This window comes from Myotis daubentonii, chromosome 6 (assembly GCF_963259705.1).
Source record: "Myotis daubentonii chromosome 6, mMyoDau2.1, whole genome shotgun sequence".
NCBI classification, from domain to species: domain Eukaryota; kingdom Metazoa; phylum Chordata; class Mammalia; order Chiroptera; family Vespertilionidae; genus Myotis; species Myotis daubentonii.
Window position 1 is genome coordinate 79,780,924 of NC_081845.1, and position 24,046 is coordinate 79,804,969.

The 24,046-nt window shown below is 40.6% G+C and overlaps 1 protein-coding gene across 1 annotated transcript in view; it reads right to left on the reverse strand.

The window, feature by feature from the left end:
- Positions 1-468: 468 nt before the first annotated feature.
- TFAP2D (transcription factor AP-2 delta) overlaps positions 469-24,046 on the reverse strand; it is a 53,375-nt gene continuing 29,797 nt past the window's right edge. Inside the window, exons 7-8 of the mRNA XM_059699650.1 lie at positions 21,325-21,438; positions 469-688 (exon numbers count right to left, since the gene is read on the reverse strand). Coding sequence (XP_059555633.1) covers positions 469-688; positions 21,325-21,438 — 334 coding nt within the window. The remainder of the gene's footprint in view (positions 689-21,324; positions 21,439-24,046) is intronic.

Sequence of the window (24,046 nt, forward strand, 5' to 3'; positions counted from 1 at the left end):
GAGGCACTCTTGTTACAGGGAGTTATGTCAAGACTGGAGCTGTCAGCACTGGTGGTGGAGTCCAGTTGGGTCACGCTCTCTGATCCCTTCCTACAGAGCAGGGTAAGAAAGTGCATCAGTCAGGTGGGGACGCATGTGCTGCCTCTCCAAAGCCCAGGAGTGCTCAACACTGTGATGGAGTCTATCATTCAGGACAATACATTACGTGCACGAAAGGAGTTTATCATAACAGGAAATTTTAAAAGTGACAATTTCATCACACGGTTACACTGCTGTTTTCCTTTTTTTCACTTTTTTTTTGTGGTTTTGTCCTTTTTTGTTTCATTTTTTCATTTCCATTTTTGTTTTTTATGGAGGCTCAGGGGAGAGTCAAGATTTGATCCACTGAAGTGTAATCACCCTCCATGATATATATATTAGAAAAAATATCAGCAGCAAGACTCTCTGGAAGTAGGTTGTTTGATGTAGCTAGTCTGTCTTTTCTGTTTTGCCCTCTTTCACGGCGGCCTCTGAAGTTTTCCGCAGGGGGGTTTTCTCCGAGTTGGCATGTCCTTGGCCAGAATCCGCCGCTCCGCCATTTTTGTGGGTCGTGTGTTTTTCCAAGTAGTTCAGCATTTCACTGAGGACTGTTTGGAAAGTGCTTAGGGCTGCACATATTGCTGGAGTCCCAAAGCCATGAGTGATCAAACTGGAAACAAGAAGGGGTAGGAGAAAGAGATGAGCAACATACAGTATGAAATAGGACAATAAATCCCCCATTTGATCCAGAACATTCAATTCAATAGGCATTTTTTTATATTCCTAAGTGGTGCCAAGCATTGTGGAAGATAGAACACAAGTCAGTGTATTCCTTTTGACCATAAGAAATTTGGAATGTATTTGGAAGAAGGTTTGTCATTAATAGAGTTGACATGCATGAATTATTAGCAAGTCTGAATATTTAACACATGACTCTGACTCTCTGTCTCATCAGGAAAGTCAGAAAATACAACTTTCTGTGTGTGGGAATCATCTCGTTTTAAAGAATGATATCCATGCTTGATTGGGCATAGATCATATAAGAAGAAATCAAAGTTGGTCGAGTATGCCTGATGGCTGTTTCTCTGACTTCATTCTTTTCTTCTTCATAGTAATAGGATTTTATCTGGGCAGGTGGCCATCCAGCTGGGGACTATATCTCCAAGCTTCCCTTGCAGCTAGATTTGAACAAGGGACTAACCCTCCCACAATAAAATATGAGGGGCTGTATGAGACTCCCACCTGCTTGAAAGGAAATTGAGTGCCCTTTGTGTCCTCTCAAAATAGTTATGCAGCTATGCAGCTGAGGATAGTCACCTTGGCGATGGAGATGGAGCAGCATAGAAGGGACCCCCTCACCTCTAGTCTCTTTAGTGAGAGAAAAATAAAATTCCACCTTATGTACACCACTCTGTATTTGGGTTTGAGCAGCTAACTAATTAACTAATAATCATAACTAATAAGCAAATGTAGGTTGCCATTGCAACCTCAGTATAGGTAGCCCTTCCTACCATGACAGATATTTCTAGTTGAACAAGTGTGTATTCACTCTTCTTGTGAATAAAAGCCATCCAGATTGTCCACTTGGTCAACTGTCTCTGAAGTAACACTGCCAGGTTGCTCTCCATTATTCATACTTGAAATAATATTGAAAAATATGCTTGACATATATTATGCATGTTATACTATGTATACAACATGATATATATATATGTATATATATATGTATATATATATATATATACACATATATATATATATATAATATTAAAAAACCAAACTATCAACTGCTTACAAGCCCTAGGTTGTTAAAACTTTAGAAGTTTTTAACTATCCTTCATAACATGTTAGCTAGTTACCTCTCTTAGGGTATGTAATCTTTAGGAACAAAAATAGTGAAATTTTAAAACAATGAAAATGAGGGATTTAGGGTCTAATGCCGCCTACCCATATCACCCCAGCGGTGATGATAATAATAAGATAACATGAAATTGTGTTTATATTAATCCATTTAAAGGACTCAGAATAATGGCTTTGGGGCTTTAATGGTGAGGGTAAAATTTTTTGCCTGTCCCTCATTACACTGCACAGGTTGCTAGCATCCTTCATCTGAATATCTTGCAAAGATTGCCTTATGCCTAGGACATAATTCACACACTCAATAAAGGAAAACAACTTCGGTCTCCAATTAATAAGAAACAAGAATGGTCAGTGCTTGGCCAACTATGTGCACCAAATTTGTAATATAAGACATCATCATAGTTCGAGCATATACATATCTTTGCTGCAGTATCTTGCGCTACTGAGTAGGAAAACTGACTTCCGCTCCATTTCTACAATGAGAAGAATCCATATGCTTTAGGATCTACCAGGGAGTCTGGGCAACAAATGGAATTGATGGGAGCGGTGGAGGAATTAAGCATGGCTGCACCCACACAAAGAACTGAGGGAAGCCACCCATCGATATCTAGATGCTTGGACCTGGGTACAAACTATCCCTTTTCTTGTGTTTTTCTCATGCTTCAGGCAGGGATCCTTACATCATTAGATGAGTTTTATTTTCATCTCTACTGCCATGTCCTCTTTGGTTATGACTGCCGTTCTTCATCTATAACTGAATATGCAGAATTTTGCTAGGTTAAACATTAAAGTTAATAGCCAATATTTGAGTTCTGACCATATGGAAAGCCCTATTCTGGGTAGTTTATCCTGTATCATCTCACATAATCCTGGCATCAACACTAAGTAGGTATTATTATCTCTGTTTTATAGATGAAGAAACTAATGCCAGAGAAGTAATAATTTGCCTGAGAAATCTAATATTCTCTATTGCCTCTACTTATGTTATTCTCGGGCTAAGGGTGGGTTTTAGTCCTTTTCTTTGCCAAATCACATTATGTTGGCAGTTTCAGCTTAGTTTCTCTAATTTTGTTCTGTGGGCAGACTTGTAGGCCCAGAAGATATTACTTCTTCGTGTTCAACTTCCTGTCTAAGACCAGGGTTTTTAAAAATCAAGTACAAAATGGATAGGTGTATATAAATGCTTTAATTCTCCATGTCCAGAAGAGTTGTCACCATAATGAAAGATTCTTAAGCTGGTATCCTTCTTGGCTGATGGCCTTTCTTGCTTCTGAAATATATACCTGCTCATTAGCAGGTTGCATTGTCATCTCTGCCCTGCACTGAGAACCAGGTGTCCCAAGTCTTCACAGTGGCTCTGACCTTAGGCAATTTGTGATTTGGGGGAAGTTACTTAGCCTTGTAAGATGACAATGGTCTAACTAGAACATCTGCATGGTTCTTTCCAACTCTAAGCTTCAACTCATTATTATCCATGCTTATGGTGCTCTTCTTAAAATGCAGGCATGAACAGGTTATGGAAGTTGAAAGATCACCGAGCTCAACAGAGAAGTCATAAATTGATTGCGGAACATTCAACATAAGAAAAGTGATTACTTGAACTGTTACCTTTCCACATGAAAAACATTATGCAAATTTTGTTGGTTTCCTTAATTTAACAATACCTTCACATTGAAAAGCATGCATCTGCCTGCCCCCTCCCTAGGTGATACTAAATGTAAAGCATAACCTCTGTTCTAATAGCTTTCAGTGAGGTTTATGAAGCCAAATAATTAATCTCACATTGTTTTAGAATAGCACAGAAAAATGTGAAATCACAGGATGATCAAAAACAACAACACCAACAAACTTCTGGGAATATTATGACAGTCTCTTGGCCCCAACCACTCCAGAAAAACAAGTGTATATCTCACTCTTAGTGACATACAAAAAGGAGAAAAGTAATAATGTAGAACATATAGAAAAATAGAAGAAAAACAGAACTGGTAATGCTGACTTTCAGTCCTAGATGGAAAATAAACTAAGGTCATCTGTAATGTAATACACTATAGTCCAATCTTAAAAGTCTTTGATACTGGAGATTGCTTTTTTTCTTTCGAAAATATTAGTTTTTAACCACAGACTTAATATTCGGTTATACTTGGCATTTGCATGTATTTTCATAAGATTAACATCAGAGAACATTTCCTAAGTAGATATCAAGTATTACCTGGGTAAACAGTAGCCATGATGGTTTGAAGTAGGTAGTCAAAATCTAGAAGTTCTAAATTCAAATTCATCTAAAAGTTGACCCTCATGAAACAAGTGAAAGAGACAGCTAGCAATTTATCATCTTAATGTCACATTTAAAAAATTTTTGCTGAAGAATGGCAGAGGATACAAATGTTATATGGAGTTCTTAACACATTTGCATTTCCTAGGTCTCCTTCCTTTATCCTTTTGATCATGTGTTCTATTACTTTATTTTAAAAAGGCTAATCTCAGGCATATGTCCTCTCCATCTCCAAACCTATGATGGTCATTCTTAGTTGTGAATCTTTGTTTGCCCTCTTTCTTCTTTTAAGCCAATCAAAGTCTACTCGCCCTTCAAAGCTCTTTGGATGTCAATGAAAATAGGAAATTAGTTTCCTGATCCCTTAATTAAGATATTGAAAAAGAGATGCTCCTGCCACAGTGATGAGAAGACTTTAATAGAATTCTGAGGAGAATGGAGTTACATTCCATCCAAAAATGTGAAGTAGAGCAGAGAGAAGACAATGGGAAGAAAATAGACCCATGAGAGTAAGATCTCAGTCATCAAAGTGAGGAAGAAGAATGGGTGGCCTTACAGCAAAAGTGATCATCAAAGTCTACACAATTTTAATGTAAGTGGCAAAAAGGATGCGATGTGTCTCTAAAAATGTGTGGTTTGGGCTCCTACTATAAACTTGTTATCATAATTATAGTCTAATCTTAAAAAATAAAGAGTGCTAAAACAAAGGAAAAAAACCCACAAATCAAAAGCAAAAATAATAAAACAAACAAGGCTGAGATGGGGCACTGCTGTCATTAGCCTATACTACTCTGCTGCTTGCATTTGGGTAAGAGTCACCTCCAGGGGGCAGCAGCCTTGGGGAGAAGGAGTGGGGACTTCAATGTATGGAATCATTGCGTTAACAAAGGCTAACATTTCCTTGGTTCCATTTGGTAGTCTCTGATGCAGGCAGACCTTAAAGTTTAAGAATGAGGAAGGGAAATAACACAGGGATAGGCCTGGCTTGGGGAAGATAGTGCTATGTTTGCATATAAAAGACTAAATGTTAATTAAGATGCTTTGCTCTTTTTTTAATTTTATTGATTTTTTACAGAGAGGAAGGGGGAGGGATAGAGAGTTAGAAACATCGATGAGAAACATCTGTCAGCTGCCTCCTGCACACCCCCTACTGGGGCTGTGCCCACAACCAAGGTACATGCCCTTAACCGGAATCGAACCTGGGACCCTTCAGTCCACAGGCCAATGCTCTATCCACTGAGCCAAACTGGTCAGGGCGCTTTGCTCTTTTCAAACTGTCAATAGAGTTGAGATTTTAAGTATAGGAAACTCCTATTTCAGGATAAAGAAAACACAGGACTGTGTTTCTGAGACACTAGCATGTTAGGTAATCTTTGAAAAATTATGGGAGATGAGAAAGGATGTAGTGAGATGGAACAGAGAAACATGCCTTTATAATCAAAGTGGGGGGAAAGAGACAGATTTGAGAAACTACGTTTTGTTTTTTTTTAAATATATTCTATTGATTTTTTACAGAGAGGAAGGGAGAGGGACAGAGAGTTAGAAACATCGATGAGAGAGAAACATCGATCAGCTGCCTCCTGCACATCTCCCACTGGGGATGTGCCCGCAACCCAGGCACATGCCCTTGACCGGAATCGAACCCGGGACCCTTCAGTCCACAGGCCGACGCTCCATCCACTGAGCCAAACCGGCCTCGGCAGAAACTACGTTTTTAAATTACATTTAATTGGTCCCTTAACAAATTTCTTATAATGGGATATTTTTAAAACAAGTTTATTGAGTTTGAATTTACATAGGGTAACAGTTAGTCTTTTTAGGTATATAGTTTGCTGAATTTTGACAATCTCATAGGGTCATATAATCACCACCATTATCTAAAAGTGTGGTTGTGCTCCTTTTCAATGCATTCACTCTCCTCGCCCCCAGCTACTGAGAATCAGTGCTCCAATTTCTATGCCCAGAGTTTTTGCTTTTTCCTCTAAATACCATCTAAACTGAATCATAGAGTCTATAGACTTCTTGTGACTGCCTCATTTCACTTAACATAATAATTCTGAGATTCATCCACTTTGTTGTGTTTATCAATAGATTCTTTTTATTGCTGTAAGTGTTCTAGTGAAGGGGTTTATCACACTTTGTTCATGTAATGGATTATTACAAATCTGAAATGTTAACAGAGAGGTGATCACTGAAGTGCTGTCTGGGTTTCTGAACCCAATAAAGTAGCTACTATTTCCCTCTATAAAAGTATTATAGAGCAGTAGCAATGCAATTTACTGTAGGATTTTAGCAATGCATCTGTCAAATTCTCCCAAAATACCACGTGATAAGTAGGGGTCGGGTCGGGGGGTGGGCAGGGGAAGTGAGCTAGATGACAGCAGAGTGAGGAAGAGTCACAGCTGGTTGGACGATGAAACCCAAAGTGTGGACTTAAGGGCAACTGTCAACCTTGAAGGACATCTCTGGTGGAGCTCCACAAGGCTCTCATTAATTCCACGCTGCTCGACATGTCAATTGACAACGTGGTTGAAGGCATCATGGATTTGTAACTTAATGGCTGGAATTAAAATAGAGAGGAAAATTCCTGCGTTGGATAGCAAAAACCAACGTGCAGAAATACCTTAATGTGGTAAAAAGCTTAGTTGGTGGCCAAAATCAATGATGTGAAATTTAGGGGAGATTAAGGAAAACATATCCACTTGCAGTACACTGAGAGATCTGACTCAAGAGTAATTGTTAGGAAAATGTCTTACCAAATCAGTAAGTCTAAACTAAAAAAAGCAAGGGTCAAAATTTGAGGTTTGAATCATAGCTTGTCAGGCTCGGTAGCTATATTTATCTTGAACTATTCTTTCTGTCTCTAACTAGATTCCAGCCCATTGATTTCATTTTCCTATTACTAATTTCACACTGAGGAGCAGGAAGTTTCTGACAACTGATTGTGAGCAATATAATCACCTGCTGAGAAAAATCTAGACTGACAGTTTATAGCACCTGATGTTAGAGAAAATGTAACTTATACTTAACAGTCATCTTCTTAATTTTATTCATGGTTTTAAAAACTCCTATTTTGCTAGATCTCCCAATTAACATTCTCTAGAGCATCTTTCTGCAACATAAACCATCTCTTCAAATTGGCTGAGTTCAGGAAAGGAGTAACTGTTTGCTGAATCTGTTACCACTGTAATTAGCTAGTTGTTAATAATAGGAAGAAGGCACACCTGCGGACTTACAGCTTTTGCCTTTTTATAAGGTGACTTCCTAACCTCTTCTTGACCAATGACTTGACCTGAATAAGTTCTGATGCATACTTTAACTTTTTAAAGGAGAATATATTGCAACAGTTCAAGCTTTATTCTCTATCAGTGGCAAAGAAACTGAGCCAACTGGTGTGGCTCAGTGGTTGAGCCATGAACCAGTCTACCTATGAACCAGGAGGTCATGGTTTAATTCCCAGTCAGGGCACAAGCTGGGTTGCAGGCTCAATCCCCAGTAGGGGGCGTGCAGGAAGCAGTTGATCAATGATTCTCATCATTGATGTTTCTATCCCCTCTCCCTTCTTCTCTGAAGTCAATGAAAAAAATACTTTTTTAAATGAAGAAATTGTGAGTCAGAAATAAAAAAGGTAATGGAGGCTGAAAGAGAAGAGATTTCTAATGGAAAGGAAATAAATTACAATCATTTTTCTTTTACCTTCTGCAGTTTTGCTAATCAGATGTTAGTGGCAACCAATCTATAACTCAGTGTTTATACATATAAACTATAGTCATGTGCCACATACCAACGTTTTGGTCAGTGACTGACAGCATATACGATGGTGCTACACCATCTAGCCAGGCGTGGGCAAACTTTTTGACTCGAGGGCCACAATGGGTTCTTAAACTGGACCGGAGGGCCGGAACAAAAGCATGGATGGAGTGTTTGTGTGAACTAATATAAATTCAAAGTAAACATCCTATCTAATAAAAGAGAAAAATGGTAATTGGCGTACGACGATACCCTTTTCATTGGCTAATCAGGGCTATATGCAAATTAACTGCCAACTAGGATTGGCAGTTAACTGCCAACAAGATGGCGGCTAATTTGCATATATAGGCACAACGCAGGGAGGCGAAAGGGAAAGCAGGAAGAAGCCCCCTGCCATTGACAGTGATCGGAAACCCAGCGGGGAGCTAAGAGCTGGGGGGCAGGACAAAGGAGGCCCTGGGGCCGCCTTTGCCCTGCCCCCCAGCCATGATCGGAGAATCAGGCGCCTTTGCCGCCCTGGCCAGTGATAGCAGGAAGTAGGGGTGGAGCCAGCGATGGGAGCTGGGCACGGTCGAAGCTGGCAGTCCCGGGAGCTAGGGGTCCCTTGCCTGGGCCTAAAGCGGAGCCCACGATCGCGGGGCCGCTGCAGCTGCGGGTCCCCGCTGCCCGGGCCGGATGCCTCAGCCGGGCGGAGCCTGCAACCGCGGGGAGCTGGGGGTCCCTGCCCAGGCCTGACACCTCTGCCGGAGGCCTCAGGCCTGGTCAAGGGGCCGATCCGGTGATTGGTGATCGGAGGGTGATGAGGGTCAACTCCTCTGGCCGAGGCATCAGGCCTGGGTGGGGGGCGGAGCCGGGGATTGGGGGGATATGATGGTCCCCTTGCCCAGGCCTGAAGCCTGGGTCAGAGGCGTCAGGCTTGGGCAGGGGCTGGAGCAAGCGATCAGAGGGAGATGGGGGTCCCCTGCCCAGGCATGATTCCTGGGCCAGAGGCCTCAGGCCTGAGCGGGGGCCAGAGCCAGTGATCACGGGGAGATGGGGGTCCCCTGTCCAAGCCTGACACCTCTGGCGGAGGCGTCAGGCCTGGGCAAGGGGCCGATCAGGCGATCGGAGGGTGATGGGGGTCAACGCCTGAGGGCTCCCAGTATGTGAGAGGGGGCAGGCTGGGCTGAGGGACACTCCCCCACACACACCCCCAGTGCACGAATTTCGTGCACCGGGCCCCTAGTCATTACATAAAAGGGTACGGTCTTTTTTTTTTTTTTTTAGTTTTATTCATTTCAAATGACCGGATCCAGCCCCCGGGCCGTAGTTTGCCCACGGCTGATAGGCTGTGTAAGTATACTCTATAATGTTTGCACAGAGAGGAAATAGCCTAAGGATGTATTTCTCAGAGACACATCAATGTTTCTCTCTTCCTCTCCCTCTCCTTTTCTCTCCGTCTCCCTCTCCTTTGCTCTGACTCTCCCTCTCTCTCTTCTGCCCTCTATCCCTTTTACTCTCTCTAGAAATCAATGGAAAAAATATCCTCAGGTGAGGATTAACAAAGAAACAAACAAGCAAAAGAAATTACCCCCATAATTAAGGTGCCACATGACTGTACTTGACATTAATGATGATGACTATCAAGAAACTTCCATAGAATAGAAATGTCAAAAACTTCTCTTCACACGTTGTCATCCTTGATTAAGGGCTTTTTTTTTTTCCTTGGGGCCAAGGCCTTATGTGTTTATCTTTAAAAATCTCCAAAACTTCAGTGTTAATTTGAAATGGAAGTTAATATAAGATTGTGAATGGACAATCTACCAGAGGGACAAGAGCTATTTTACTTTCCTTAATCTGAGTAAATATGGTTTACATTTCCCTAGCTTTGTTGTATCCTAGACAAAACTGTTTCCATATTGCTCGAATTGTCCTTCACAAGTGCTTTATCATTACTTTAATTGATCTGTCTAAACTAATTTAAATTAAACCACTAAAGCAATTTTCTAAAACATAGCCTAAAGCAAACTCTTGTGGAATCTTCCCCTGGATTCTTCCTCTATTGGCAAGAGATGGGCCCGGATTCCAGCACATTCTTTCCATCTACTAAGCGAACACTGATTTAATATGTACTGAAAAGAAAACAGAAGCCTCATTAGTATTTGCCACTGAAGACTGGGTCACTCAGCTGTGTTTGCCAACCATGGATGGATTTTTCTAGCTTTCTTTCGTTATACCAAAAGCTGGAAGTAATAGATACTATTATGCTACAAACTGGAAGACTGAAAGTCAAGAGAAAATAGCCAACTGCCATTTTCTCATTTCATTTTGTCAAATTTCAGTTTTCTCCCTGGACAATGTTTGACAAGCCCACTTCTCTTCCTCCATTTCTTTTGGTATGTGTAAAGGTTGAAATAGTTTGGGCTATTATTGCTACTATTTTGTTATGTTGCATTATTCCAATGGATGTTTGCTAATGTGTATCTTTGATTTTCTGAATTGCATGTGGATGCCACTGACATCAACTTCAGTTCTATTTTTTCAGCTACTGCAGGCTGAGTTCCAAATACAGCCCCAGGCTCAGTCTGTACTCCCTACTCTAGTTTTTGGTGGCGGCCAGAAAAGTGCCTTCTTGCACTCATGAGAACAGCTGTGAGGGCAGGGGGCTGGGAAACAGACCCTGGAGAACACAAGCAAAGGATTGTGGGCCTTCTCGGAAAAACCTTCCTTCTGTTCATCTCTCTGAAGCAGCACAACCCTGAATATAGGCCAGAGAGAGAGATCGTACCAGGAGGAAAGTAGCTCGGTCCTATTCTTCCAGAATTTGATGGCATCTATCCTAATAGGTTGAAGAAATCGAGGAAATGGACACTGTCTGATTGTACTTATTTTCTACGTAGATTATATTATCCCATGGCCCAAGTAATTTAAAATTGAGTTTAATCAAGGTGCGTATTTATGATACATTTTGCTTTGGTGGCTACACATCACTGAAATGTACTCATTAGCAAGGCCTTCACAGCACTCACAGTGGTCTGTGGCTTCTTCAGCTGGTGTGGTTCTCAAACCTAGAATCACCCAAGGAACTTTTTATTTCTTTTAAATACTAATGTGTGGGTCCCACCCCAGAGATCCTGATTTCATTGGTTTGAGAGGGATCCAAAACATTAGTATTTTTAAAACAGTTTAAATGCAGCTAGGGAGTTGGATGTGTTTTCTTAGGGCCAAGAAATAATACCTAACTACCATGACTGCTATCCTTTCTGGGAAAGTGAAAATGATGAATTTCTTCAGCATTTCCCCCAAGAACTTCGGCAGAACCTGAGTTCTATGGAATGTCAATAAGTATTTTGAGAAAACACACACACACACACACACACACACACACACACACAAATAGTTTCTGTGATCAAGTTTTGAAAACAGGGGACTAAGTTTTCCTTTCATTCAAAAATGGTTCCATTCCAAAGGTTCTGGGAGCCTTTGACATGCTAATGTGCACTGGTGCACTTCAAGAGAGGTGTAATAGTCAGTCAGGGTTTCTTGATCCGAGAAACACTTGATCATGAGACAATTTCAAGGCGCATCTCATGGGACTACTGCTCTATGAAACTCACTTTGGAGAAATGTGTTTGTGACTGCCCTGAACCTCTGCCAGATTGGGAGACATGCTGCCTCCTCACCCCCTAAGGCCACACTCCTGCTCTTCTCAGCCACTTATTCTGAGGTCCCAAAGGGGAATGGGTCTTTGGAATTCCATTTCATTTCAGTCCTGCTCAATGGTCTTCTGGGCAGTCCAGTTCAATGCTAAGGGTGCAATCATTGAACACCCATTAGGAGAGACCAAAATCCAACACAGACAAGTCAACTTTTTTAAGGTAAACACTTTTTCTTTTTTACTTTTATCCTATTTTTTTTAACGTATGGGAATAGAGCTTTTGTGGATAAGTGAACCATTTCCTTATATTTCTCCCTACTAGACCATTAATATTTTCTATAGTATAAAGGAATGCAGACACTAATCTTAGGACTGTTGTGCTTTTTTAGCTAAACCCTATTCAATTGTTGACTTAAAAATAAATGAGTGGCTAAAGCATAAAGAGAAGAAATGAGAGCGTATGGAAATATAGCATAAATAATGATTTAAAACAGAGCAGTCAACCAACAATGGAGTAAAACACCATTGGTCTAGAACAGCGGTTCTCAATCTGTGGGTCGTGACCCCTTTGGGGGTCGAACGACCCTTTCACAGGGGTCGCCTAAGACCATCGGAAAACACATATATAATTACATATTGTTTTTGTGACTAATCACTATGCTTTAATTATGTTCAATTTGTAACAATGAAAATACATCCTGCATATCAGATATTTACATTAAGATTCATAACAGTAGCAACATTACAGTTATGAAGTAGCAACAAAAATAATTTTATGGTTGGGGGTCACCACAACATGAGGAGCTGTATTAAAGGGTCGCGGCGTTAGGAAGGCTGAGAACCACTGGTCTAGAAGGAGCTTTAGAGATCATCCAGCTTAACTGCATCGATTTAGAGATGGACACCCAGAGGCTGGACTGGTGAAGTGCCTGCCCTCGATCCACACGTCCAGCTGGTAGCCGAGACAAGACTGAGCTAGGCCCCCTGACATCCCCCTGAGTGTTTCCCATGATCCCCTGCTGTCTCCCTACGTCTGTTCCCCAGTCCATAGCTCAAAAAACCAGAAGTTATTTAAATAAAAATTCACCGAATTTCTTCCCCAGTGTATGCATTCCCTCAAATCAGTTATTCACACGTAACTATTGTGGGCCATTTTTGCCACTTATTATTAGAAACAATTGCCTCTGGTTTCTGTTATTTCAATTACTAACCTCCTCCCTGCTGAACCTAAAAATCCATGAAAATGTCATCAAATGACCCGCTTTTACATATGTACCTCTTGTAGCATTTAAAACAAATGCCACACAACTTGTGAAGTGCAATAAATATTGGCAACTGACTGAATTCTTTAATTTTCCACTTAGTATTAAATTAATGTAAGTGATTTAATGTTGATTCATATGAGAAGAGCATCGTGATTCCATTTGTCTGCTGAGGAAGTGAAAACTGTTTTAGTCTAGTCGACATTGCTGTTAGTGCAAGGTTCACTTCAAGGGAGTCTCCTTCCTTTTGTGTAAATACAGATTACCCTTGCCCACTTAGCTGGTGAATAAGACCTGGTGAGTATATTTTTCTTTGCACCTGGGAATGGCACTCACTTGCGAAGTTTACCTTTTAAAGTTTAATTTCAACCTTATGTAAAGGAGCTTAAGTTTGGGAAGGATTTTTTTTTTTTCCTTCACAATTCAGGCTCACTATTTCCAATATTCTTAAATAAAATGGGCTTAGATGTCCCCTTGGACTAGGCAGAACATCCTAAAGGAAGCTTACTATTTTGATTTCTTAAATGCTAAGCTTAGTTGTGTAATTTATTTCATGATGCTTTCTTTGGGGATTAGAGACTGAATTTAAATTTCTTCATTTCTCTTCTGGCCCTAAAAATACTCGTGCAAGATTAAGAAATTCACCCACTGTACCCTGACTGGTTTGGCTCAGTGGCTAGAGCGTTGGCCTGTGGACTGAAGGGTCCCAGGTTCGATTCCAGTCAAGGGCATGTACCTTGGTTGTGGGCACATCCCCAGTGGGGGGTGTGCAGGAGGCGGCTAATTGATGTTTCTCTCTCATCGATGTTTCTAACTCTCTATCCCTCTCCCTATCCCTTCCTCTCTGTAAAAAAATCAATAAAATATGTAAATAAATAAAAAGAACTTCACCCACTGCAGATTACCTCCCCTGCCACTTTCCCATCCCAAGGGAGGGGGACTATACACACTGTAGGCTCCTCGGAGAGGACCAAACATGCTCACGCTTAAGTAAAGAGAAACATCCTCTCTTCAGCATGTTGCCAACCACATAGCACTCAGAAGATGCTGGTTGAGTTGGCCGGGATGCATGACATATGTGGATGAAGAGCCCAGGAACAAAAAACTCAGAGAAGCATGAGAGCCGTCTTTAGCGACTGGGAGGGGCACAGGATAGAACTGAGTCAAGGAGGGGGGCTTTAGGGAGACAGATGTTGCCTCATTGGGAAAAAAAGGCATTTCTAATAGAGCTGTCAGAGATAGGAAGATGCTTACTCGAGCAAAGAGCAGTCTATCATTGCAAGTTTTCAAGCCTGGAACGGGTGACAACTTGACAGGGATGCTGAACAGAAGATCCAAATATTGAAGAAGAGTGGGGAATATAAGGGAGCTTTCAACAGTGAGAATCAATGGAAAAATTTAATCACCAGCAGGCACACAGGTATCTGGGAATGCTGTACATTTCTTATTTTCAAAGCATTATGGGAGTAGCAGGAGCATCTAATTCTAAGGTGCGGTGTCAGCACACTTTCTGACTCAAATAGGAGAATTACTAGTAAGCACGTTGATCATTCCACTTCTTCAGCCCATGGCCCTGGGGAATGAATCAGTGGCGGATTCATCTAAGGCCTAACATAGCTAGCATCATTATCTTCATTTATTAACGTATATTTGCTGGGCACATACTGTGTGCTAAGTACTGTGGATGGAAAAATGAAAGCCTGCACTCTGCTTAATTCTCTATTATAAACTCTCTCTCATATAAGTCTTTGAATCTAATTGTGTTCCACATTAAAAGTCCCTAAAGAATGGGACAGTCCTTTAGTTAGATATCTTTCACCGTCTGCCATTAGCATGGTAAAATATTAGAAACAATAACATTTCAGGCTGCCAACTGAGTGCCGAGAAAGAAAATTTCCTCTGTTTCTGATAGACTGTTCTTTCTAAACTGAGTGAGTGTTAACGACAGTCTAACCTCCTTCCCTATTCATGTTGCCAGATGCTTGACTTCAGATTCAATGTGATTATGAGAGCGTAAAAGGTAAAAAAGGGAAAAGTTTTTAACATTTCCTGAGACCTCAGAGGAGAATTCCTAACATTTTGAAAAATTAGGGCTCTGGGTTTCTATCTTAGCAGAACCTGTTCTGTCCGTGGAACCCGATGTCACTGATTTCACAGCCGTTGCCATTCCTGGGAATTGTCTAGGGTCTCCTACAGATTTCATTTCATTTTCTTCCCACTTCAGTAGGAGCTGTGGTGTCTGCTGTGTTCTCTATAGCAAGATACTTTTTTTTTTCACACTCACTAAATTATATATGATGAATAAATCTGCCTCCTTTAATTTTCATGGAAACAGCAGTCTTCCAGGCTGTGAAAATCGAGGAGGGTCCCTGCACGCACAGGGTTCCAGAGCACCCTGATATGTCAACTACTCTGATCACATCCTCGCTTTACCGGGACATATTCAAGCTGCCGAAAGTAAGCCACAGTTCTTAAGGAACCAAATCAAGCACGCTATCAGGTGTAATTCAAGTGGTCTGCACTGGGAAGGAGATTTTGACTAAATACAGGTGATGTTACTAATTATTCTCTATGCCCATCCAATCATGCTCTCTTCTTTTTTTCCCAGCCAGCGCTCAGCAAAAACTGGAAAATAAGACTCTGCCAATGGACTGTGTTCAAAGTTAGGAATCTCTTTCATATGTTAGTGGACAGGACAGAACTTTACATAACTCTCAGCGTCACTTGAAACATGAATAAGAATTGTTTTTCCAATAGTCTAGGAATATCCCAGCACCGTGGTTCTTAATGCTGCCTCACTATCAGAATCAGCTTCAGATCTGCAAAGAACAGATGCCTGAGTGCAATCCTAGACTTGCTGAATCAGATCTTTAAAGGGGTACTCCAGTTCTTAAGAGTTTTAAAACGCTCCCAGAGAGAGTCCACTGTGAAGCCAGGTTTGAGGGCTGCACTTGTAACGTGTGGAGTCTCTTTCAAGGTCAGGCAACACGCTGACTTTTACAGTCCTGTTAAGATAATCTATCCAGCCGAAACCGGTTTGGCTCAGTGGATAGAGCGTCGGCCTGCGGACTGAAGGGTCCCAGGTTCAATTCCGGTCAAGGGCATGTACCTGGGTTGTGGGCACATCCCCAGTGGGAGGTGTGCAGGAGGCAGCTGGTCGATGTTTCTCTCTCATCAATGTTTCTAACGCTCTATCTCTCTCCCTTCCTCTCTGTAACAAATCAATAAAACATATTTAAAAAAAAAAAAAGATAATCTATCCAGGCTACTTTTAATAAATGCACAGTAAAATCCAAGATACCCACTTAAATCCAGTCTACATTAGTAGAACTCAATCTGGGTTTTAACTGGCAATGTTTAAGCCATGTTTAAACCTTTTGTTTAAAAGGATATACAAAGCAGGTCCCACAATAACATAGTTTCAATATAGTGTTGATGAGATGTCATAGGAGCTTAACTCTTGTTTGTATCAATTAGCCTAGAGTAAAATTGGTTTCATTATCCAACATATTGCTTAAAGTTGCAGAACCTATGGAGGATATTAAGTGAGACCTAGTGTAATTTATGACATGGAAAAGAATGCAGTCAGTCACTTATCTTATATCATATGCAAAAATTAACTCAAAATGAAGCAAATACCTAAACACAATACCTAAAACTATAACACTCTTACAGGAAAACATAGTAGGCCAAAAACTTTGTGACATTGGATTTAGCAATGATTTCCTGGATGTGACACAGAAAGAACAGGCAATAAAAGTAAAAATAGGCAAAATGAACTACATCAAAAACATCTATGCATCTATATAAAAAGGACACAATCAACAGAATAAAAAGGCAACCTACACCATAGGAAATATTTACAAATCATGTATCTAATATGGGGTTAATGTCCAGAATATATAAAGAACTCGTAAAAATCAACAGCCAAAAAACAAACTGGCAGATTAAAAAGCAGTCAAAGGACATGAATAGACATTTCTCCAAAGATGACACAGAATGGCCAACAAGCATATGAAAAAATGATTAATATCACTAATCATAAGGGAAATGTAAATCAAAACAATAATGAAATATCCCCTCCCACTTATTAGGATAAATACTACCAAAAATAAAATTAAAAAGTACATAGCAAGTGATGGCCAGGATGTGGAGAAATGAAATATAATTCCTGGGCACTGTTGGTGGGAAAATAAAACAGTGCAGCCACTATGGAAAATAGTAAGGCAGTTTCTGCAATCCTATCTAATAAAAGAGAAACATGGTAATTGGCATACGACCGCTACCCTTCCCATTGGCTAATCAGGGCGATATGCAAATTAACTGCCAGCCAAGATGGTGGGCAGCCAGGCACCTTGAAACTAACATGAGGCTTGCTTGCTTCAGTGACGGAGGACTCCAACGTTCCCCGCCTGCCGCTGCAGGCCTCTGAGCTGCAACTCTAAGCAACTATGTAACAAATATAGAGGCTAAACAAAACCCCAGAAACCTCCTTTAGTCCGCCGGGCTTCAGCCAGCAGGATCGCAACATTGTAAGCAAAGGCCAGAAACCTACTTTCAGCAGCGGAGGTCTAAGAGCTGGAGCCAAGCCTCAAAGCTAAAGCTGGCCCAGAATAAAAAGAAAAAAAAAGAAAAAAAGGAGCGGTTGGGAGCTTCAGTCACCCCCAGCCTGAAAACAGCCCTCAGCCCCTCACCCAGACTGGCCAGGCACCCCAGTGGGGACCCCCACCCTGAAGGGTGTGTGACCAGCTGCAAACAGCCATCATCCCCTCACCCAGGCTGGCCAGGCACCCCAGTGGGGACCCCCACCCTGATCCAGGACACCCTTCAGGGCAAACCAGCCGGCCCCCACCCGTGCACCAGGCCTCTATTCTATATAGTAAAAGGGTAATATGCCTCCCGGCACCAGGATCAGCGTGACGGGGGCAGCGCCCAAACCCCCTGATCACCCTGTGGCTCTGTGTGTGACAGGGGGCGGGGCCACAACCTCCCTATCCGCCCTGCTCTGTTCGTGACAGGGGAAGGCACCCCAACCCCCTGATCAGCCCTGCTCTGTGCCTGATAGGGGGGAGCTCCCCAACCCCCTGATCGCTCTGCGGCTCTGTGTGTGACAGGGTGCGGCACCCCAACCCCCTGATCGGCCCTGCTCTGTGTGTGACAGGGTGTGGTGCCACAGCCCCCTCCCACCCCCCCATCCCCCATGGGCCCTGCTCTGTGTGTGACGGGGTAGAGCCATAACCTCCCCATCGGCCCTGCCCTGAGTGTGAGAGTGGTGGCACCCCAACCCCCTGATTGGCCCTGCTCTGTGGGTGATAGAGGGCAGTGCCCCAAGTCCCTGATCTGCCCTGCTCTGTGCGTGACAGGGGGGAGCTCCCCAACCCCCTGATGGGCCCTGCTCTGTGCGTGACAGGGGGCAGCGCCTCAACCCCCTGATTGGCCCTGCTCTGTGCATGACAGGGTACGGAGCCCCAACCCCCCTGATGGGCCCTGCTCTGTGCATGACAGGGGGTGGCGCCGCAACCTCCCCATGGACCCTGCCTTGAGTGTGACAGGGGGCGGTGCCCCAACCCCCCAATTGGCCCTACCCTGAGCATGACTGAGGGTGGCATCACAACCTCCCGATCCGCCCTGCTCTGTGCATGACAAGGGGCGGCACCCCAACTCCCCAATTGGCCCTGCTCTGAGCCTGACCAGGGGCTGCACCTAGGGATTGGACCTGCCCTCTGCCACCCGGGAGCGGGCCTAAGCCAGCAGGTCGTTATCTCCTGAGGGGTTCCAGACTGCGGAGAGGGCACAGGCTGGGCTGAGAGGCCCCCCCTCCCCGCCGAGTGCACAAATTTTTGTGCACCGGGCCTCTAGTAGAGTTATAATATGACATAGTGATTCTACTTCTGGGTATAGATACAAAAGAATTGAAAGCAGAACCTTGTAGAAACATTTGCACACCCATGTCCACAGCAGCGCTATTCACAATAGCCAAGAGGTAGAAGCAACCCTAGTGCCCATTGATGGATGCATGGGGGTGTAAATAAGAATATTTGAAGCTCATTTAGGTAACATTTAGCTCAAGTTAGAAGTGAAATGTCACATATACACACAATGGAATATTATTCAGTTTTGGAAGAAAATTTAACACATGTTACAACATAGACAAACCTTGATTGAGGACATTATGCTAAGTGAAATAAGCCAGTGACAGAAAAAAATACTGCATGATTCCATTTGTATGAGGCATCTAAAGTAGCCAAATTCAGAGGGACAGAAAGTAAAATGGTCATTGCCAGGGGCTGGGGGAAGCAGGAAATGGGGAATTGGTATTTAATAGTCATGGTTTCATTGGTAAAATGAAAAAGTCCTGGAGATTGGTTGCAGAACAATGTGAATACACTTAACACTACTTAACTGCTCACTTAGAAATGGTTAAGATGGTAAATTTTATGTTATGTGTTTTTCACCACAATTTTACAAAGATATAATTTAGAAAATTTGCTATAAAATGAATTTTGATTAAGAGACTTCTAACATACTGTTTCCCATTATAAAATCAAAAGATTTCATCTACATAATTAATCTGGAGTGTAATTAAAGAAAAATAAATTTAAAATCCAGCAAACATTAAAAATAGCATAAGTGGAATTCATAACTTTCTGATATCAAAATACTCAACATATAAGTAACACCAAAATTTTATGGATCAGACTTTTGCTCTTCTCTGGGAGATACCAGACTAGCTTGTTACCATATTCTGTATGGGGGTGTAAATAAGATTATTTAAAGCCCATTTGGGTAACATTTAGCTTAAGTTAGAAGCTAAAGTTTTCTCTAAAGAGTTCTGTGGCATTAAGTTGTCAAATGACTAAAGTATCAACACATTAGCAGTTTGTGCCTATACTGAGCAAACCAAATGATTTGACTATTTCACACTGTGGGTGATATTAGATTTACACATTGATGCTGTATTTTATTTTGAGCTCACAGATGATGAAGGCTGCAGCATCTATAATTGGTAATAACCTAGTAGACATGACATAGAGATCCAGTTCTCTGTATTTGAACAGTAAGTTCCTCCTTAGAGTAAATTTGTACCTTAAACATCCTTAAATCCATAATTAAATTAGTATGAAAAGTATTAAGTTTTGACTTAAACTTCTGTAAAAACTATAGATATTTTTAGTATGTACACAAATAAAAATATGGAAAATATATGTACAGATACAATAGTGGAGCAATCTGTACCTTTCAAACTTGGGTCAGTGGTGGAGTAAAAAATACATCATTTATTGGAATGCTTACTTTATATTCATTTTTCTCATTTTAGCTCACTGCCAGGATACAATGGAGGGGTTCTTATTTCACTTACAGCTAGAGAAAGAGAGGCTTGAAAAGAGTGTAAAAGTTACCCCAAACAACCCAGCTCCAATGTGTAAGGGTCTAAATTTGAAGATGTTTCTATTGACTCCAAAGTATTTTGTTCTACCTGTATAGGCATTGTATTTCCTTCCAGTTTTAGAACACTCACCTTCACTAATCCAGCTGAGTCATAGGAGAAAAGTCCTGTGAACTATAACCTATATTTTCTGCATTTTTGGAAGATAAATCCTAAATTTAGTCTTCAGAGATGTGTCTATTATATTTTGAGAGCCTTGAGAACTTATGGCAAAATATTCTATTTAAATGTTTCTGATGCCACAGATAAAATTCTAATTTATTTAAGTATCTATTTTTTATCATAATGGGGTATTACCCTCAACAGCATTATAATCACTGAGAGGTATTTAAAACTTTTAAAAATGTAATGTGTATTACTCTGTCCTTAGCATTGTATTTAAGCTAAATGATACTAATTAAAAGAGAATAAATATTTTTATATTGATGAGAACTCTCATGTGGCATAGAATCCTAAAATTTTAAATTGGAAGGCACGTAAATAGTTATATATTCTTTTCCACATTGCATCCAGGGCATAAGTTAACCAGGAAAAATATTATATTCTTGTCCAAAGCCTCTCAAAAAAAAATTCAAAATACGCTTTTAATAATACATTCTAGGCCCTTTAAATATGTTGGTGTGGACTAACTTAAGAACCAGTTGCATTTCTAGTTGTGTAGAAATTATACTGGAAAATCAGTCTATAATATCCCATTAATTTGTCATATCATCTGTTCATTCAACAATTTATCTAATTAAGGGAAAGAACTATTTAACAGACTTCAGACTCCTAATCCAAAGTGTGATTATTTAAAATAATAGTGGCTACTTTTAAAGCCATAAGTTCTTGATAATCACCAAAGATATTAACTCTTCTTATCTCAAATGCTTCATGCATTAGTTATTTTTACAATTTTATTTTAGATGCTTGGAATTTCAAAAACTTCAGTTTAGTCACCATATACATATATGTCATATCTCTAAATGGAATTGTGATAGGAACACAAAATGTCTAGTACAGACAGTTTGAGCAATTAGTAAAGACAGTTTGAACAATTTAAAAAGAAAGTCTGAGCAAATTAGAAACCCAGTCTTACCTGAAATGTGTTAAGTGCCTCTGGATGTCCAGGTCTAGAATTGGAGTGGGTCTGGAGGATCCCAGGGGTGATCTATCTTGGCTCAAGAGGTCTTGGAATTCTTTACAAATTTGTCTAAAATAAAAGGTTCAAAGTTGAAGTTGAACTCGTGAAACGGGGGCTTTAACTTCATCCCATGGCATTTTATTAAAGGCTTGTTTTCTCTTTTACTAGAGGACTAGATACAGTGTCATAAAGCAACCTGCGAAGTTTCATCTGCAACGTACAGATGAGGTGCACAGCGGCAGTGCTGCTCTCGACATAGTGTGATCATACACTTCTCCAGTGAGCAGCAGTCCAGGGGCACTGATAAAACCAAGGTTAATGTTACGGTGAATATTCATAGGTTAACCTCAGGACAAGGGGATACCTATGTGAAAGGATTATGAGCAATTGTTACTTTTTAAATTAAAATATGATGTTTAGGTGATATCACATCTGTAAAGAAGTTTAAATCAAGTTATAGGCTTATTCCAGAACCATGATTCAAGTGAACTTTGGAAAATCCCCCTTTTCCCAATATTTCATTATAATTCAGGCTCTTGTAGACTAAATTCGTAGTTTAATATTTGATGTGGTTACTTATACACAATGTCATCCACTAGCCTCACAAAAATGATTGTCATGCTCCATGTAAGGACATTTGCTTGCTGTTTTCCTTACTTTAAATGATTATGATTTCGGATCATTGGTTTCAGTTTTAATTGCCACATTACCATGTATGGTGTATAAAAGTAAAGGCTTTGCAATACATACTCCAAATGATATATTCTAAAGAAGCAAAACATACAGAAACATTTTTTAAAACAATGGCAACAAAACGCTAGATCAATGCAGTAGCTAAAGAGTGAAGGAAAGGACTTCCCGGAAGTTGCTGAAAAGAATATATCTTCTAAAGTGAGGCCACTCCACATTCAAAGGATAATATGCTAGTGAATTGATTCACTTGTCTGGATTAACAGTGGGCAGTCATAAAATGTAATCATGTAGCCCTGACGATAATTATCCATGTAGCCAAAGACAAGTATGAAAGGGCCAATTTATTCCAAGTGATTGTTATTCCATGGTCCCAGCCACCAATTCCTGTCCAAAGCATTTGTGTCATTAACAAAAAACTACGAGAAAATGACAAAATATCTTGTTGTTGTTAATCCTCACCCGAGAATATTTTTTCATTGACTTTTAGTGAGAGTGGAAGAGAGAGGGAAAGACAGAGAGAAACATCAGTGTGAGAGGAACACATTGATTGGTTGCCTCTTTCACGAGTCCCAATCAGGGTTCGGTCCAGGAAGGAGCCTACAACCAAGGTACATGCCCTTGAATGGACTTGAACTCAGGACCCTTTGGTCCGCAGGCCTACGCTCTATCCACTGAGCCAAACTGGCTAGGGGGGGAAATGACAAAATATCTTGAAGCACACATAATTTATCACTGAGTTAAAATCAGTGGAGTCTTGTTTATTATTAGGTGCCTAAAATGTATTGAATTCTTACAAAGATTTTTTTTTAATGAACAATGAGCTTCATGTTTATAGCCAGTATTCAAATATTGCTTCATTTCACAGAATTTGCCTTGGTCATTTTGAACACAGGGGGAAGTAAAGAGGATCATGGGGAGAGGAAAAACCAATGAACAGAGGTAAGTCCTTATTTGCCCTAAAGAAAACAGGATCCTCCACAGGCCCCTGCAGATATTTTGCTGAGTCTCTGGCATGTTTGTACTTCCATTGAGAATATTTGATCTGAAGTTCTCACTTTCTCTGTTCTGAGTTAGACTCAGTTGGCTGACTTTCAGGTACGTAAACTATTTTTAATAGATAAATAGCAACTCAAGGTAAGTGTTTAATGGCATCAAATGATGACATCTGTGAGCATCATTATCTGTTGTGCTCTGTGTTACTTAACAGTTGACTATATTATCTTTGTTTTAAGGAAATTTCTACCTAAAAATTTAAATACAGACTGATGCTATCATTTTTTCAGATTAGCAAAATGAATTGCTATCTGGCAGTCCATCAGTATGATCCATTATTATAAAAACATATTGGAGTTGTTTAAAGATATGTTTTTAAAAATTTTCTATTAGGTTTAAATATATTAAAAATTAAAATGAAGGTTGAAACATTGCTTTAGTTCTTGTGTTACGATAAGGGAAATATTTGGAAAATTGAGTAAACTAATTTATAAGGTAGTAAATCAACTTTCTAACTATATTAACAATACAACAAGTTATGATTAATTTTTAAGTTGATAAAGAAATGAGGAGCTGAACCGGTTTGGCTCAGTGGATAGAGCATCGGCCTGAGGACTGAAGGGTCCCAGGTTCGATTCCGGTCAAGGGCATGTACCTTGGTTGCGGGCACATCCCCACTGGGGGGCGTGCAGGAGGCAGCTGATCAATCTCTCTCATCGATGTTTCTAACTATCCCTCTCCCTTCTTCTCTGTAAAAAATCAACAAAATATATTTAAAAAAAAAAAGAAATGAGGAAATGGCAAAAATGTGGAAAAATTTAACTTTTGCTAAGCAATTCAATGACACCATGCATTAAGCTATATCAGGAGTTTCAGAATTCTCAGTATTAGATATTTGAATCTGCTGCTTAATTCACTGACTTAGGAAAGCTTCTAGACTTAAAAAGAGATGATAATTTTGTAGATATCCTCTTGGCAATTATCATCATCA